The sequence below is a fragment of the Vigna unguiculata genome, chromosome 2, assembly GCF_004118075.2.
Source record: "Vigna unguiculata cultivar IT97K-499-35 chromosome 2, ASM411807v1, whole genome shotgun sequence".
Taxonomy (NCBI): Eukaryota; Viridiplantae; Streptophyta; class Magnoliopsida; order Fabales; family Fabaceae; genus Vigna; species Vigna unguiculata.
In genome coordinates, this window is record NC_040280.1 from 20,373,527 (window position 1) to 20,390,998 (window position 17,472).

General features: G+C 30.4%; 2 protein-coding genes across 2 annotated transcripts; both read left to right on the forward strand.

Annotated features, from left to right (window-relative positions):
• Nucleotides 1–5,128: 5,128 nt before the first annotated feature.
• LOC114174119 (expansin-A10-like) lies at nt 5,129–7,242 on the forward strand. The gene is made up of 4 exons (XM_028058879.1): nt 5,129–5,308; nt 5,420–5,562; nt 5,652–5,964; nt 6,312–7,242. Exons 1-4 carry the CDS (start codon nt 5,226–5,228, stop codon nt 6,616–6,618), a joined length of 846 nt encoding a protein of 281 aa, XP_027914680.1. The 5' UTR covers nt 5,129–5,225; the 3' UTR covers nt 6,619–7,242.
• Nucleotides 7,243–15,859: 8,617 nt separating this feature from the next.
• On the forward strand, nt 15,860–16,985 carry LOC114171257 (transcription termination factor MTEF1, chloroplastic-like). Its single transcript, XM_028056399.1, has one exon. It carries the CDS (start codon nt 15,910–15,912, stop codon nt 16,759–16,761), a length of 852 nt encoding a protein of 283 aa, XP_027912200.1. The 5' UTR covers nt 15,860–15,909; the 3' UTR covers nt 16,762–16,985.
• Nucleotides 16,986–17,472: the final 487 nt, after the last annotated feature.

The following is a 17,472-nucleotide window of genomic DNA, read 5'->3' on the forward strand; positions in this document are numbered from 1 at the left end:
ACCTTCCACCAACCTAACTAATGGCTCCTCATCCTCCAGATGTGCCTTTGAAACTGTAACCAATCTGCTCCCATCGAATAGATGATCATCGCAAAAGAAAGACAAACAACACAAGACAGAAACACTAAAGAAGGATAAGCTAATGTATATAAAAAAAATCTAATAATTCAAGAAACCAAAAACATAAATCATACAAATTAATCATCCTATTTCATGCAAAGACCTAAAGTTATGACTCAATTATCCAGATACTTGCATTGATATCAGATCATGGTAAGTTGTGCACTTGTAGTGACATTTCATTCTTTGTAGAGCGATAGACAAAGAGTTATACTCTACCATACACAAGGTTAGTTTGTTAACGCCTTTGGTCAAGGTAAAACCCTAGGCTAGGACTTCTTGATCCTCTCACCACATACCTCATTCCTCTCTACTTGAGAATTTGAATGGTCAATAGAGCATCGAGATAACTTCCAACTAGATCCTTACATCAATGTATACACTACACAATCCACTACTAATTCTCCTTAAATTAGTATCCACAAATTCTAATTTATCAATTATCTCTCAATCAATCATTCATAAAAGTTACAGAACTTCTAAAATAAATCAGTCAACAACTACTCAAGTCATGAACCATTGCTCAACGAACACATCTTACTGGGTGAAAAGTGCATTTTTGATATACGACCAGAATGCTTGCCCAAAGAGTGTATCACTAGGACTCCAAAGGAAAACATCCTTCAATAAGTCGTCCAACAAATAAATGCTCGCCCAACGACTCCCAAGTCATGAGTCTTTGACTTTGGATTCGTCTAACGAGTAAATGCTCGTCTAGCGACTCCTAAGTCAGAGAGCCTCTGATTTAGAATTCGTCCAACAAGTAAATACTCGCTCAGCAAGTCTGTCGAATTTTGTAGAACATGATTCTACATGATTGTGCATTCCCCAAACAAGTTTAAGTAACCCACGAACCTTCACTTATGTCAAGCACATACCAAACTCAAATTTATCATATACATCAATGCCAATTGATGTCAAATGCAATACTAAAACATCAAACATTTCTAAACAAGCAGAATTAAACATAAATCCCATAGTTTCACATATCACATATCATTCCACAACTCATATGTAACGACAATCACAATATAATCATACAAATAATAATTATAAAATGTTTGTAACTTAAAAACAGTGTAATACCAATTAGCCTATTTATACGACTCTATAAAGGCCAAACACTTCTTACTCCATAGAATGTTCTATCTACACATAGAAACATCACAATAACAATAAGGACATATCATTATGATCACCGATCAGTAGAAATACATATTGATGATTAAAAAGACGCTTACGTGGAATAAGGTTCACATGCAACAGAAAATAGGAATAAACCAAAACGAGAGGTTGAAACTCAACTTACACGACCGGAGAAATTGATTGATCCAAATTGAAGAGTTCGTCGAGACGATCAATCTTACGGTCTCGGTTTTTCAATCAGACGACCAAAAAGAAAAAACTCTTAGATAGAAGTTAGAGAACTTTAGAAAAATAATTTCTAGAGAGATGATATATTTTAAACTAGTAAAACTCTTTTATAACAATTTTATTTATATTAAAACTTTTTAATATTAAAATAATTGAATCTCGATCTTCTTAAACAACTATCACTCCTAAAAAGTCATTTTCTAACTCTTTATATATATATATATATATATATATATATATATATATATATATATATATATATATATAATCTCAAAATAATTATTACTTTAGTTTTCAAAAAAAAAAATTTATTGAGATTTTTACTTTTTATTAAATAATACTTTTTATTTATAACTTGTATTGTCCTACCAAGCATTTAGAGACAATATTTGCATTTGTTATATATAATAACTTCACCAAACCTTTTCGGCCTTTTGCCTATAGGTTTTTCTGTTTTAAAAAGGGTTGGTTTGCAGAACAAATGCCTCTGAAGGAAGATAAACCGTTTCACCAATTATTCTCCAGTGTTATTAATGGAAACTTCTCTCCACACCGATGCAGTTATGAGAATTTTCAACATTAACATAAGCTTTCCAAACAATTTACTCTATCCCTTTTATTATTTATTTATTTATTTATTTATTTATTTATTTATTATTACTATTATAAACACATTTATCTGCATATTCTTATTAAAATAATATAATTTGAAAATATTCAAGAATAAATATATTTATAAAGAAACTATAAAATTAAATGACTATTTTTTAGTTAATATTACTAACTAGGAATTATACAATTATGTGTCTGATTGTATATTTTTTATTAATAAAGGGTAAGATAATCTTATTAAAAAAAATTACAAAAACATATATCTGGTCTACACAAAGGTGTAAATTACTATCTCATTCCCACATGTAAAAACCATTCTATTATATTTCTAAATTCGCTGGATTAACCTTGCTACATTTTTTACGTGATATTTTTATATTTTTTATTTTAATTAGAGTATTATAAAATTTTAATTTTAATTGATATTTTATTTAGCTATTAATATATATATATATATATATATATATATATGTATGTATAATATTTTTATTCGTATGATATAGAAATTTCATTTAAAATTTAATATGTTAAATTTTATATTATAATACCGTAAAATAAAAGTTGTAAAAAAATGTTAGAAAACAACCAACGTTATTAATTGTTATAAATTATTTATTAAAAAATTTCTATCAGATAAAACATATTACCGAAATGAAATTATTTTTTTCATAAAATAAATTAAAAATAATAATTTAGAATTTTTAAAAAATTTCTGCATCATAATTTATACACAAGTGAATTTTAACTTAATTTTTTTAGAAAACAAAAAAAAATTAATAATACTTTTCTTATCTCAATAAATTTAGTTATGACAATTTCTATTTTCTCACATCTTATTTTAAACATCATACTAAAAAGAGTTTAATTAGTATGATGGTATTCACTTTCCTGATATGTCAATTTGATCTCTGTTCTTGAAAATGTGTAAATTACATACCAAATTTTGAAAAATTGTTGGTCTCAATTAGGTCTCTTTTAAACAAAAATTATTAAATTATTAACCGCGTTTCACTTGTCAATCTCTCATTTTTTTCACTATTTTTAATTTTTTTAATTTAAAAAAAATTTGAATTTTGTTTTGCCACAAGTTAAGTCCTTAGTATGTGTCACATGGCAATACCTTGCCACGTGTCAATGTCACTACCAATATCATTTTCTTGATTTTAATTTAGTTCTCACATATATCTATTTGTTTCAATTTAGTCCTCACATATCTCTATATGTTTCAATTTTGTTTTCAATATGTCCATTTAATTTAATTTAATTTAGTTCCAAATTTTTTTAAATAGAGAGATATTGTCTTTCTTTTAAGATGAAATTTATTATTTATATAAATATTATATTGGTATTTATTATTAAAAATGACTTACAAAATTAAATATTTATATTTATATTAAAATTTAGTAGTAAAAGTCATGAATAACAAAATATAGATTAACCATTAAAAAAAGTGTAATATTACTTATGTTTTTATTTTCCTGCTCTTTTCATTTCATTTCATGCTACTCTTCAATTTATATTGTTTTTCGACATTATTAAAGCTATAAATTATACAAATATGTATATATATAATTAAAATTAATATAAATATTAAATGTAGACTCATTAAAATAAGATAGCACAAAAATAAAAACGCCGGTTTAAGCTTTTTAACCATATATTATGCCAGTAGTTTATGATAAGAGCAAATTTGAAACTTCCTCTATTACTAAATTCTTGATTTTTAACCTGTCAAATTTAAGTCATAGCTTCATGCATATTCTGAAGTCTCATGTAATGGATTTGGTCAGAGACACATAATTGTTGTCCGTTTATTTATTCGTTTAAAAAATATTTATGTGTATTTTAAAATTCGTGGATGTCCATTAATAAATAAAATATTTTATAAATTTTTAAAATTAAATAACAACAAAATATAAAAATTTGAATTAAATAGGAATTAAATATATATTTTAATTAAATTTGATCTAAACTAAATTTTAAATTTGATTTTAATTAAATCTAATTTATTAAAATATAATTTTAATTTCAAATTTAAATTTTTACGATTACAAATATTTTTTAGTAAAGTTAAACTGCTTGAAAATGATAAATACTTATGAATATTAATTATCCATCATAAATTTTATCTACAATTACTTACAAGAATATTTTTGTCATCCATAAATTTTTTTTTTCCAAAATATACTCTTACTAAAATATACCTGACATTATTCTTTTAGGGTTCTAATATGGGATACTTCCTTTAATTATTTTTTTCAAGTATAATTCAAGTTATTTTGGAAAACTAAAATAATATAGTTTCTCAAATTAATAAAATATTTATAACATTTTCTATTTATTTCTTTTATTTCTACTTTACAATACATTCACATACATAAACTAATTAAAATTTATATACAAAATAAGAATATAAATGATAAAAGAAGTAGTCAATACTATCTTAAACTATAAAAATAACAATTGAATAGAAAGAAAAAAACTTTTAAAGATATAACACTTAAAATTGGGTGAAGAGAGTAATAACCTTAAACCTATACATACTAAATAAGAATACTCGAAATAAAATATAATATTCATATTTTTTAAAACACATATAACTTTTACACTAAGGTTACTAAAATTATGTTACTCTCTTAACAAATATATTATATTTGCTGAGATAAAGATTAATTAATTTATGGGAACAAATACATATTACATTTTAAAAGCATAACTATACTTTAACTAGAAATTAAATTATTGTTTATTTTACTTTTAAATCCCATCCAATTTTGTTGTGACAACAACATTTTCCATGAGAAAAAGAACAGAAAAAAGAGTTGAAAAAGCGTAGGGGTTGTGCAAAAGGGTATTTGCGGCAAATGGAAGATGCTTGCATGTGGCAATGGCAGCATAACTCAAAACCGCCATGTCCCACATCGATTTCGTAGATTTTCCAGCAAGGAAAGCTACAAAACCACACGGCTTCAGCTACAAAACAGCTTTTAGTAGCTTAAAATGTGGGCCCCTTCGCAAATTGCATTGTTTTAAAGCGTTTCAGAAACCGCTTATACCCTCTGCAGTTTCTGGTCCCAACACTTTCAAAAGCGTCAGTTAAAGCTACCACCCTATTGCTTATGCCTTCCAAGCGCTATAAATTGAGTGCCACCTTCCTTCACTTTTCCTTCACTCACACTGCAATTCAACCTTCTCTGTCAAAGTAATTGCAAATTTCCATTGCATCATCTCAACTTTTTCTTGCTAAATGTTGCATGCAATTTCAGAAAACCATTACTAGAACACTAATTCTGTTTCTTTTGGATTTGTTCAGGAAAATGGCTCAGTTTCTTCTGCTGCTCTTGGTGGGGCTTCTTCTCACAATGTTCTCCTCTGCCTATGGCTATGGCTACGGTGGAGGCTGGGTTAATGCACACGCCACCTTCTATGGAGGGAGTGATGCATCTGGAACAATGGGTATGTACCAATCATAAAAAAGATCCAATCTTTTTTATCTGAAACTTGTTAATTGATTAAGGCCTAATAAAGCAACTCTTTTTGTGTAGGTGGGGCTTGTGGGTATGGGAACCTCTACAGCCAAGGCTATGGAACAAACACTGCTGCTTTAAGCACTGCTATGTTCAACAATGGTCTGAGTTGTGGTTCATGCTATGAGATAAGGTGTGTGAGTGATCACAGGTGGTGCCTTCCTGGTTCCATTTTGGTCACTGCCACCAATTTCTGTCCTCCAAACAATGCCTTACCCAACAATGCGGGAGGGTGGTGCAACCCTCCCCTGCACCATTTTGACCTCTCTCAACCCGTTTTTCTGCGCATTGCACAATACAAAGCTGGAATCGTGCCTGTGTCCTACAGAAGGTAACATTTTTGTTCTTTGGAGTTTCAGAAAAAATGAAACTACCTTGCCCTCTGTCACCTTCAACTTTTCAAAAGGAGTTTTTTTTTTTTTTTTTTTCTTGAACTGTTTCTAACTCAAGTTCTTGGAAGTTTCCCTGCTTTAACTCAAGTGGTAAATGACCAAACCACTTTCTTCTCAAAGTTGGTAACTTTACAGTGAAACAACTGTTCTCCACCTATTTGGTTAATTTTCTCATTTATAAGAATTCTCATTTGTATGTCTATATAGAAATAATGCAAATCATGCTATTGGGTACATTTATTTGGATGATAACAGCAAAGTTTAATTTGTGTGTGTGTGTGTGTAGGGTGCCCTGCAGAAGAAGGGGTGGCATAAGGTTCACGATAAATGGTCACTCCTACTTCAACCTGGTCCTGGTAACAAACGTAGGAGGTGCCGGGGATGTGCATGGTGTGGCCATAAAAGGGTCCAGAACCGGGTGGATGCCAATGTCCAGAAATTGGGGTCAAAACTGGCAGAGCAACAACTATCTCAATGGCCAAAGCCTCTCCTTTAAGGTCACAACCAGTGATGGCCACACAGTGGTGTCCTACAATGTTGCCCCAGCTGGGTGGTCCTTCGGACAAACATACACTGGTGCTCAATTCCGCTAGGACCACCATCATTCACAACTTCAAGAACTTCCAAATATTTAGATACACCACTCTATATATATATATATGTTTCTATAATTTCTGAATTTAAGTGTTAGTATGATGACTCAATGGTATACTAAGGTATTATACAGTATGCTACTTGGTGGAGGGGTGGGTGGGTGGGTGGGTGGGGTGAATTGGTGTTATTCTTGGGATCATAAAATGGTTAAGGCTTATTTTAAGATGGCTCTTAATCATAAGGGGTTCCCCATTCTTAGGGTATTTTTTACTATTGGGGTATTTTTTTTCTTTATTTTTCATTTTTGGAAGCTTTTTCAACCTTTCTGCTGCTGAAAGCTAGCAGAGATGGAGTTTTCATAGTTTATGTGACCTACTAAATTGGAGGAGGTGGACTATGTCGTACCACCCGCCGTTAGTATTGGAAATTTTTACTTTTAGTTTTCTTCACCATTGTGATTTTTAGAAACATTGTTTGCTTACTCCTATGTTGTAAGCAACCTTGGTTTCGACTATGTCTTTTGTTGTATCTGTCTTAGTATGTCTTTGTTTGTATTCAACTTTTGAAGTGTAAATTGCCCTATTTCTACAACTATGGAATGTTGCTGTAATTTACTACTACTACTACATGTTCCTTCTTTCTTGTTTATTCTACCAATTAGTGCGTGTGTGTGTGATATTAGTGGTCGTTTCACCTTATCGTATACTTCGGTTTTGGTTTACGTCGTTTTAAAAATTTTAGTATCTAACTTTTAAAACTGATAAAAAAAAATAGTAACTTTTAAAGCCAAAAAATCATAACGTCAACAAAATGATGCAAATGTTTTTCGTACGGAGTCTTAAACACCTTGAAGGCGTGAACGGTTAGTGTAGCCACCGAGTTAGGTAATATTTAATGTTTGTAGGGACTTATTGCAATATATTTCTTTACTTTAATAATGGTTTTTAATACTACACATTAAAGCCACAAAATCGCCAAGGTCATTAATTATGCAAATATTGTATTAACTTTTAAACTCGTCCAAAGTTTAAAAGGGCAACCAAGCCATAAGTAAAAAATTAATTAATTAATTAATATATCCAGATATATTGTGCATAGAAAGCATTGGTTAAACACTTAATAGGTTATATTGGGTTGATTGGATGAATGGATTGAAGTGGGCTTTTTGAATTTACAATTACTCACTCGAAAGGGAAAAGCCCAAATACGAGACAGGGACAAATAAATTCCTGGCTGTTTCTTTCTTCCACAATAAAAAAATGTTATTATCCTGTGTACGTTTTGCACATTCTAAAGTCCAATACTTTTTATGTTTATATTTATGCCACTTATTTGTACTTTTTCAATTCTAGAAAATACTTTTTGAAAATAATTTTTCAGAAGAAAAAAAAAATTAAGACGCCAATTTAGAAATTGTTTGAATGAAGAGATGGAAAATTGAGAAAGCAAAAAAATAGAAAAAGAAATGGAGTAAAAAGTGAAATCATTTGTATTTAATGAAAAAAAGAAAAACAAAATAACTTTGTAAAAAATTTGTAATTGAATTGATTAGTTTGAAGAAGTAAAAACGAGTATATGCATTACAACTAAATAATAATAATAAAAAAACATATAAGTGCATTAGAGGACTTTTCTTCTTAACTTAAAAAACACCTTTTAACACTTGTCAAAGGCAAATTCTCATTAAATTAATAGATTAAAAATATTTAAAAAATATATAAAAAATAAAATTTTATTAATTTATTTATGAGATATAAATATCAATCTTCTTTGCTTACAAAATCTAACCGAGAAGCATAAGGCTACAACATTGTAACATTGTTTGTGTAATGAAACGCAATGTTTCTGAAACTGTGTAAACCTCCAATTGAAATAAGTATCTGTGTCTCGAGATTCAATCTAGATATTTTATAAACAAAAATGAAAAATAATACATAAAAGTCAAGGTTTTCCTTTATTCCCATCCCAGTATTATTTCATTAAAATTAAACTTAGAGTTTTCATGCATGTTTTTATTATATGAATTATTGAAGTAAAACTTCAATTTTAATGGGAGAAAAAATAACAGTATCAAAAAGTAGTTGTATATGCGTTTTGTTCTATATTATTTTCCTTTTTTTTCTCCTCTTAATTTTGTGTATTGAAATTATTTGTAAATAAGTTTGGGTGGGAATGTTACTAGACAGAAGTTTCGAACTTTGTAATATTAATATTTATTTAATTAATTAATCAGTTGGCACTACGTACTTGTGATAACATATCATATTATTAGTAACACTTTTAGCATACATATGTTCTTTCAATGATTAAATTTTTGTATGGATCGTGAAATAACGTGGTTCTCATTGATTTTCTTTTAATAGTTCATGCACATACCAAAATGAGTTTCATTAAATTACAAACAATAATGGTCTATAATTAGAATTTTAGTCTCACCGAATAATTTAACAATTATTCAAAATAGAGTGCAAAAAATATCTTTCTAGTTTTTCTTTTTTATAAGAACTTCTTGAGGGCCCAAAAATAATATACAATAAAAAAAAAATCCTTTTGGTGATGGATAATTGGTATTACTAGTCTCTTATGTAATTGGTAATAAACTATTTAAAAAAGAATGGTTTTGCATCTTGGATCCCCATAAGTAATACATCCACTACCATAATTTTTGAAAATGATCATTGTATATCTTGTATGTATATTTAAATAGTGATTTCTAAATTACTTATTCTGAAAATTTTCTGGAACAAGTTGTTTAGGATCAGAGGAACATATGAGATGCATTGAGATCTTCCAAAAAAACTGTTGCGAGTAAAATTTAGTAGGATTATGCTTTAATACGGATGTCTATTATTGGTGGTTAGAGTTAAACTTAGTTTTTGGTGTTTCAAAACTTTAATTCGCATGATTTTTATTTGGTTTCACCTTCAGAGTTAGTTGAACATTTATATAGAAATCTCATTTTAGTTTTCATCTCATGATTTAGTTTCGGCCCAATAAGGTGTTAAGCCCAATTTTTGTGGCCCACATAATTGGGGGCCTTTTTCAAAGTCTACAATCCCTAAACTCCCAATGAATTGGGTTGGGACCCTTCATCACTTTTTTTCAAAAATTCTACGAATGAGAAATTTTTATTCTCTTCCACTCAACTTCAAACGAAATCTCTACTTTTCCAACTGTCATCATCTTCGGTGAAGCTTCACAGCAACATAGAGTGATACAAGGCGACAATGATAACGAGTAACGACGACGATCGAGAGATAGAAGAGGAGAATCGTCGAGAAGGTTAACCTTTCTTTCAACTACTTTATGCAATATTTGTTTCTATTATCGATTCGACAACAACGATTCTTTGTTTCACATTGAATTTTTTCATTTCTTAGAAGCAATTCAGCTACTTCTACGTAACTCTTTGTCTCAATGCTTGATTTGGTTGATGGGATATATGGATTGGGTTCACTTATGTTTTGGGTCTGATTTTTATTTTTGCGTTTGCGGGGTTATGGTTTTAGGGGAACAAGTATTGTGGTGCACTAGTTTGGGAATTTCTTCCTACACCTTCAAGATTTCTTCTGCATTTTCAAAACTTTTTTAAAACTCAAAACTACTCTTTAAGTATTTGAGAAAAGATACACGGATCGCATCCCCAAATTCAATTCCAAATATTGACTTCCGGTAAAAATGTTTCTGAAAGTCGACGTCCGGTGAAGAATTTGAACTTCTGAATGTAATATATATATATATATATATATATATATATATATATATATATATATATATATATATATATATATATATATATATATATATATATATATATATATATATATATATATATATACCGAAAGTCGACTTCTGAAATATTAGTGAAATATTAAGGATGACAATATGGGCCTGGCCCATCAAGTCGGTCCACAGGACCGTGAAAAAAAATACGGGACGGGTCAAGGTAGTGAATACGCAGGCCCACAGTGGCCCAGCCTGCATAAACCCGCGCAGGCTGGCCCCGACCCACAAGCCCACATAAAAAAACTTCCATTTCTGTATAAAAGTTACTTTTTTATAGACTCTTGCATTCCAAATTCTCGTATAACTGGAAAAAACAAGTATTATGTATTTTTTAATGTGTTGAAATTTAAAGAATACATTGTGTATGTAATAGTATGAATATGAATATGATGAAAATGTAAAATTATCAATTTATCCCCAAAGTCTTTACTTAATTTTGTGAACTTCTTAAGTTTCCCAATTTTTAAATATTGAAAATTTTATTATAAGAATTAAAAAAAATTAAAAAGAAAAAAGAAGGGCCATCCCGCGAGCCCACTAGCCATCTAGCAGGCCAAGTATTGTTCTCTATCGCTAATTGTGCTTAGTTGAGCTACGTGCTTATTTACCGTTCGTATATGTTGTTCACATAGAAGTCTAATCACCTTGGTGTGGGTCAGGAGAAGTTGTAACCATTAACACTCAAACAATCTTTTAGGGTTTTCATATGTACCACTTATCCTTCGTAACCTTGTTGTTCAAAAGCGTCTTAGTCTATACACTCTAGGAACAACACCTTCTGGTATTTCCTTCTACTCAATTTTTTATTAGATTATGATAAATTATTTTTTAATATTATTTAAAAAAGGTACATTGATGAAGAATAAAGAATAAATTCATTGTTTAAAAGTGATAAAAGAAAAACTATTCGTGAAAATGAAAACAAGATAGATTCTACTTCTTCACAGCATTATACTGATGATTCAATTATTCGATTAGGAAAACTAATTTTTGAAACATTATACTAATGATCCAATCTAATGATTAAATAATTATGTTATTTTGGTTAATTTTTTTTATTAAGATATATCATACTAATAATATTGTGTTTCAATGTTATATCTTAAAATTGAAATGTTAATAATTAAATGATTTTATCGTTGTTAAATGAGGTAATTAATAAATAATATAGTATTTGTTTTATTAAATCAATCAATATTAATATAAAAGTGTATTACTATTTATATGTATTTTTAAATAATTATTTATTATTTATTATTAAAATTTTAATTATTCAACATTTAAAATTAAATTCTTAAATATTATTTAAATATTTAAAGTTGATTAATATATTTTTCTAAATTTTAATTGTTAAAATATTTTTTTAGAGTAAAATCATATCTCACAAAAGAAATTCAATTACGTTACCTCATGAACCGATGACTCCTTAGGAGGATGGAAGGGTTTTTTTCCAAGAGCATTATTAGGAGCATGACTATAAAAGAAAATCTTCTCCTTACTTCTTTTAGTTTGCTTAGCATTTTTCCTTGGCTTTAGTTTCTCTTGGCTCATGTCATTTCCTTCTTTTGTGCATGTTGCTTTTGGGACCCCTAGTTTGATATTGAAACCTTTTGGAGGGATGAGAGTGTTAGGACAAATTTAATTTAGCTCCAGACCTACTTTGTGGTCCTTAAGAAGGTCTTATTGATGATGTCATCACTTTTTTGATAGATTATGCAACACCTTTCAATTTTCACTTTATTTGATAACTGAAGTCCTCAAATGACGATAATTGCACATAAACTTTAAATTTATGTTATACCTAACAAAAGAACTCTTTAAACATATTAGTTTGTTGCATGGACTATCTTCATATTCCACCCACCTAAATGATTCTCACAAAGCACAAGTCTACATCAAGATTTCTTAGGATACAATTTAAAGCTATTTTTATTTCAACAACCATTTTGACACAAACTTAATTTGACTAAACTGTGTTGTACCTTATACGATCCCTACTTTTACTACATTTTAAGTAAAGTTATTTGACCTAACTTTGATAAGTACATTGAAATGTTACTTGAAGAAAAGGATGGTATTTAATGTTGCATGGAATTTTTTAATGTACCTTTAGGTTCACACTAGACAAATGAAGAAGATAAAGCTAGTTGAGTTCAAAAGTTCTTAAGAACTATACAAGAATATGCAACAACTAGTTCTTTCAAACGCTATACAATGCTATTTTGTGAAGAAGAAAAGTGATGTGATCAAGTGAGAAGTGCCAAAACATTGTCAAATTATTTTTATAACCCTAAAAGTTTTGTAAAAAGAACATTGTTGTGTTTGTTTAGAAAACTAGAAAAGAGTACTTACATTTGCATTCGTCATAAGATGTTAACATTCTATACTAAGCACAACTTTGTATCTTTATACTTTCACATTTATACAAACTTTGTTTAATTAAGAGTGTCTAAGCTCCAAAGAATAATCTAGCTTAACCAAGAGCGGCTATTATCCAAACAAAACACAACTTTTAGCCAAAGGTAGTTGTGTTTCAAAGAATACTCTATTGGTTAGTCAAAAGTTCTTGAGGTTCTAATAATTCTTAATTTTTAGTTAAAAGTGTCTATCTTCCAAATGATACTGGAGTTTTTTAGTCAAAGATAATTGTTTTTCAAAGTATACATGATTTGTAACTTGTAAAAGTACGTAGAGTGAAAGTCAAACAGTTATTAATTGATAGATAATTTGATATAATTTGTGTATTATACAAATTAGTATAAAAATTAAAAAATAAATCTTTTGTAATTATCTATTACATATTATTGCATCACATTATTAAAAGAAGAATAGATTTACAAACTATTTCTAGAACATTTGATTTTATAAATTGTGTCAACCTAAAACCATCATTTAATATCAAATGATACCTCGCAAAAATCTTAAAAAAAATTAAAATTGAATTTAACCTTCCCTTCTTACATATTTTGATATGTTATTTACACTTTTTTTCTTCTCTTACAAAGATTTCTACACATGTTCATTGGTTACACACCATTTGGACACTTGTTTGGAATTTGCTTCCTATAAAGATACTATTTAAAAAAGATTTAGTATATAACTTTGGTTTTTACATTTGACACTACCAACCCATGCAATCCAAAAGGAATCATAAGAGACTCATCAATTAATAATAATAATAATAATAATAATAATAATAATAATAATAATAATAATAATATCTGTATTTTTCGGTTTGCTTGAATGTTTATTTTTATCAATATGATAATTTGAGACCAATGAATTTTTAAGTGTTAAAATAAAAGGTAAAAGGTAAATATGTACTTAGAATTGACAAAAAAAAAAAAAAACTCAATCTATGTTTTAGTTTAGACTTTGTATGGATGATTTTTAAGTTTATTTAAAAAGGTTATCATTCCTAATTTCTTATTAAGAGTATTTAAAATTATTTGTGATGTCGTTAAAAAAAATAAATGCTGAAAATGAATGGGATAAGTTCTGGAGCCCTTCATCTCTTGTTACGAATAGAGAAAATAAACATTAATTAGATAACAAAAAAATAGTATAAAATTATAAAAGAAATATATAGTGAAATTCTCCTGTTTGATTTGGTCTACATAATTTTTTAAAAGTTATTCTTTAGTTTGACTATTTGTTTTATGTATGAATTAGTTAACAACTAATTTTCCTGTGATCACTCTTTACATGGTGGGGAAAAAGATACCTTGAACCACCGAATAGGCTCCAACTTGGAAGACCGAATTTACTCCAGCTTAGTAAGTAAGAAGTGCGAAGACCTTAGACCTCCTGACATATAGGTTAGTCCGAATACACTCCAGCCTAGGAGCCTTTTCATGGTGCGCGTAATAGTTAAAAGCAAATGAGCAATGTTGAAACAAGCAAAGATACCCAGTGACAGAAAATGCTACGATGTCGTGATTACTAGGGAGAAAGTCGAAGTGACTTCGACACAGGAGCAGAGAATGTCTCTGCTGATAAATAGTAATGAAGATTATATAAATCTATGCTGGAAGATGGAACGGTAAGAAGAGAATTAAACTAATTAAACACAGTTAAGAAAACCTAAAATCAACCAAACACCGCAAACCCTAGGCTCATAGGGTTAGGTCCATTAAAGTACTATAAAATGCACTATTCACGAGGTAAAGATACTATGCTATATTTTATTATTCTTGTCATTTATTGCTATGACATTGACTTGAGCGTCGAAATGACTTTACAGGCTCCACCACTGATAGGATCCTTCATCGGGAGAGGATATTTCGGCTTATAGACTTAGACCTTGAAGTGAAGGAAGTGGACATGTACATCCAGAGATTCGTTGGGTCCGATAAAACTTGTGTTTGTGAGTATATCTTTACTTTGCAGGAACACACTATTTAATTTTTTTATTTTGTAATATTATATATATTGTTAATTTCTTTACAATTGCACTATTAAAACTTCATTTTCCAATATTTCATATATTGAACAGCAGATAAAGAAGAACAATTAAAATATATTTTAAGATTTTTTTTATTTTATAAATTTTTAATTATACTATTTAATAATCAACCAAAATGTTTTCTAAGATTTTAAATATGCAAATACATGGGTGCGACATAGGTAGTACTAATAATGTCACAAATAAATGGTAATTTTTTTGAAAGTGTGAATTAGTTGAAAGAGTTTTAAACTATATTTTGTTTAAAAAGTAGTATGAATATCAACAAAGTTCATGTTATTCACGATTTCTTTTCAAAGTTATGAATTAGTTAAAAGAAGAGTTTTATACACAAGTATGATTAAACATCTAAACTTGGGCCGAGAAAAAAAACTTCAGCCCAAATAACTTAACCCTTGAACAAGAAAGGCTCTTTCTAATTCTCGCACTTTCCGATTCTTCTTCTGCACTCCTATAAAACGAAAATTTCCACATTGCTCTTGAAAATTAATTTCCAAATTCTGCAAGGCCATAAAACAAAGTTTTAAGTTGGTAGAATTTGTGTTTTTCTAAATTCCGTATTGTACGGTTCAAAAGCTTTTCTGACTTTTAAATTATTTAATTTGACAGTTTTTTTTATTAACTTTTAGATTGTTTAATTTAAAAGTTTTTTTTTTTACATACAAATATTTGAAAGTTAATTTTTGCTTGAAAAATAAGTTTTAATTGAGTTTTTTTTTTCATGAATATGCTTCTAGATTACGTATTCCGTAAGTTTCTTTCCAGATTGTACGATGAGAAAGATTTTTCTAAATTACACAATTCAAAATATTTTCTTTTTCTCGAGTCCATCCAGGGGGAAGAGGGGAAGTTTATTCTTTTAACCAATCCCATGAGGGGTGCACATGGAATGTACGGGACTGCAGAAATAAATGGCTCCCGTTCTAACGAACTAGTTCAACCTAGCCCAGTAACGAAACGACATCGTCTCTTAATAAATAAACGACCAGTGTTTCAGTACGCGCCATGTCACGAACAGCATCATCCTCTTCCACGCGACATGTCGATAGTGCAACTCTCTCCAACGGCACACTCCCAATTTTCTTCCCACCCCAATCCTCCGACAACCTCGGACCGCGGCATTTTATTCCACGAAAAGGTGCGCTACCTTAAAGCCCTCAAAGTGAACCCGGAGAAGGCTTTCCACTTGAACCCCACACTCCGCTCCTCCCCTCTGGCCGCCCTGGAATCCGTGGCGCGCTGTCTCTACTCTCTCGGAGTTCCACGCGCCGCCTTGGGGCGCATCCTCGACATGCACCCCGTGCTCCTCACGTGCGACCCCTATTCCCAACTCTATCCCCTCCTCGACTTCCTCCTCCATGAGGTCCCAATCCCCTTCCCCGACGTGCACCTCTGCATCCTCCGCTGCCCCAGATTGCTCGTTTCCAGCATCGATGATCAATTGCGTCCCACGCTGTTCTTTCTCAGGGAATTAGGGTTCTGTGGGCCACACTCCCTCACGTGCCAGACCACCCTGCTTCTCGTGTCCAGCTTGGAGGACACCCTTTTGCGCAAGATTGAGTTTTTGAAGAGTTTGGGATTCACCCACATCGAGGTTTCCAACATGGTCGTCAGGTCCCCTGGGTTATTGACTTTAAGCGTGAAGAAGAATTTAATGCCCAAGCTGGAATTTTTCTTGAAGGAGATGAATGGGGATGTTGCTGAGCTCAAGAGGTTTCCTCAGTACTTTTCTTTTAGCTTGGAACGGAGGATTAGGCCCAGATTTGGGATGCTTAGGCAGCTTGGCGTGTCGATGCCGTTGGAAGATATGTTGAAGGTTAGTGATGGCGAGTTTAATGCTAGGTTGCTTGAATTAAGGTTTAAGACTCTCGAGTTTGGAGTAGGACAATAGTTGTATTAGTTTGCTGTTGTTGGGAAGTTTAAACCATTTTAGTCCAAACATCAAGGATTTTAGGATCACCCACATTTGTCTGCGATTTTCCTCAATTTGAGTGTGATGAAACTGAAATCATGATGGTGAACGCAATTTAAAACCTGAATGTTGGTTTTGCTAAAGACTAAGTATAGTGGTTGATACTGATAAACATTTGTGCAAATCTGTTAAACTAATGTAGAGAAAGGGGTGCTTGTGATTCAGAGAAAAGGAGATTTTGGTAATGGAAAATAAGTATAAGAATTTAGGTTCTTGAATTGAGATTTGGAGTTTAGTAAGTGGTTGTTGTTGACAAGATTAAAAACAATGGTCCGGTCCGCTGTCATGATTGCAGCTACAACATCAAGTTTTTTTGGATTACCATGACTGCATAGCACTATTGCAGTCCCGTTTGTCTATGATTTACTAATTTACTAATATAAAGGATCACAACTGCTAGCTAAAACATTAATCGGTTGTAACTGCAGTTGCATTTGTCTGCAATTTCTAACCATGTTTAGGAGAGTGAAGTTGGTTTTGCTGAACTATAGTGACTGATATCCTAAGTGAAATGTATAGTGGTCTGTGTCGTTTAAATAGCCGCCAAAGCTATACTCTGAATATCAAGGATCCGATATTGCGTCCACAGTAATTGTTGTGGTTGCACCTCCCATCCTGCATCTTTCATCT

What these genes read in the sequence shown, in the direction of transcription:
- LOC114174119 (XM_028058879.1), top strand. Translation starts at nt 5,226, where the DNA reads ATGCCTTCCAAGCGCTATAAATTGAGTGCCACCTTCCTTCACTTTTCC. An exon ending in ATTCAACCTTCTCTGTCAAA is followed by an intron (nt 5,309 to 5,419) that starts GTAATTGCAAAT and finishes GGATTTGTTCAG; the next exon opens with GAAAATGGCTCAGTTTCTTC. An exon ending in TGATGCATCTGGAACAATGG is followed by an intron (nt 5,563 to 5,651) that starts GTATGTACCAAT and finishes CTTTTTGTGTAG; the next exon opens with GTGGGGCTTGTGGGTATGGG.
- LOC114171257 (XM_028056399.1), top strand. Translation starts at nt 15,910, where the DNA reads ATGTCGATAGTGCAACTCTCTCCAACGGCACACTCCCAATTTTCTTCC.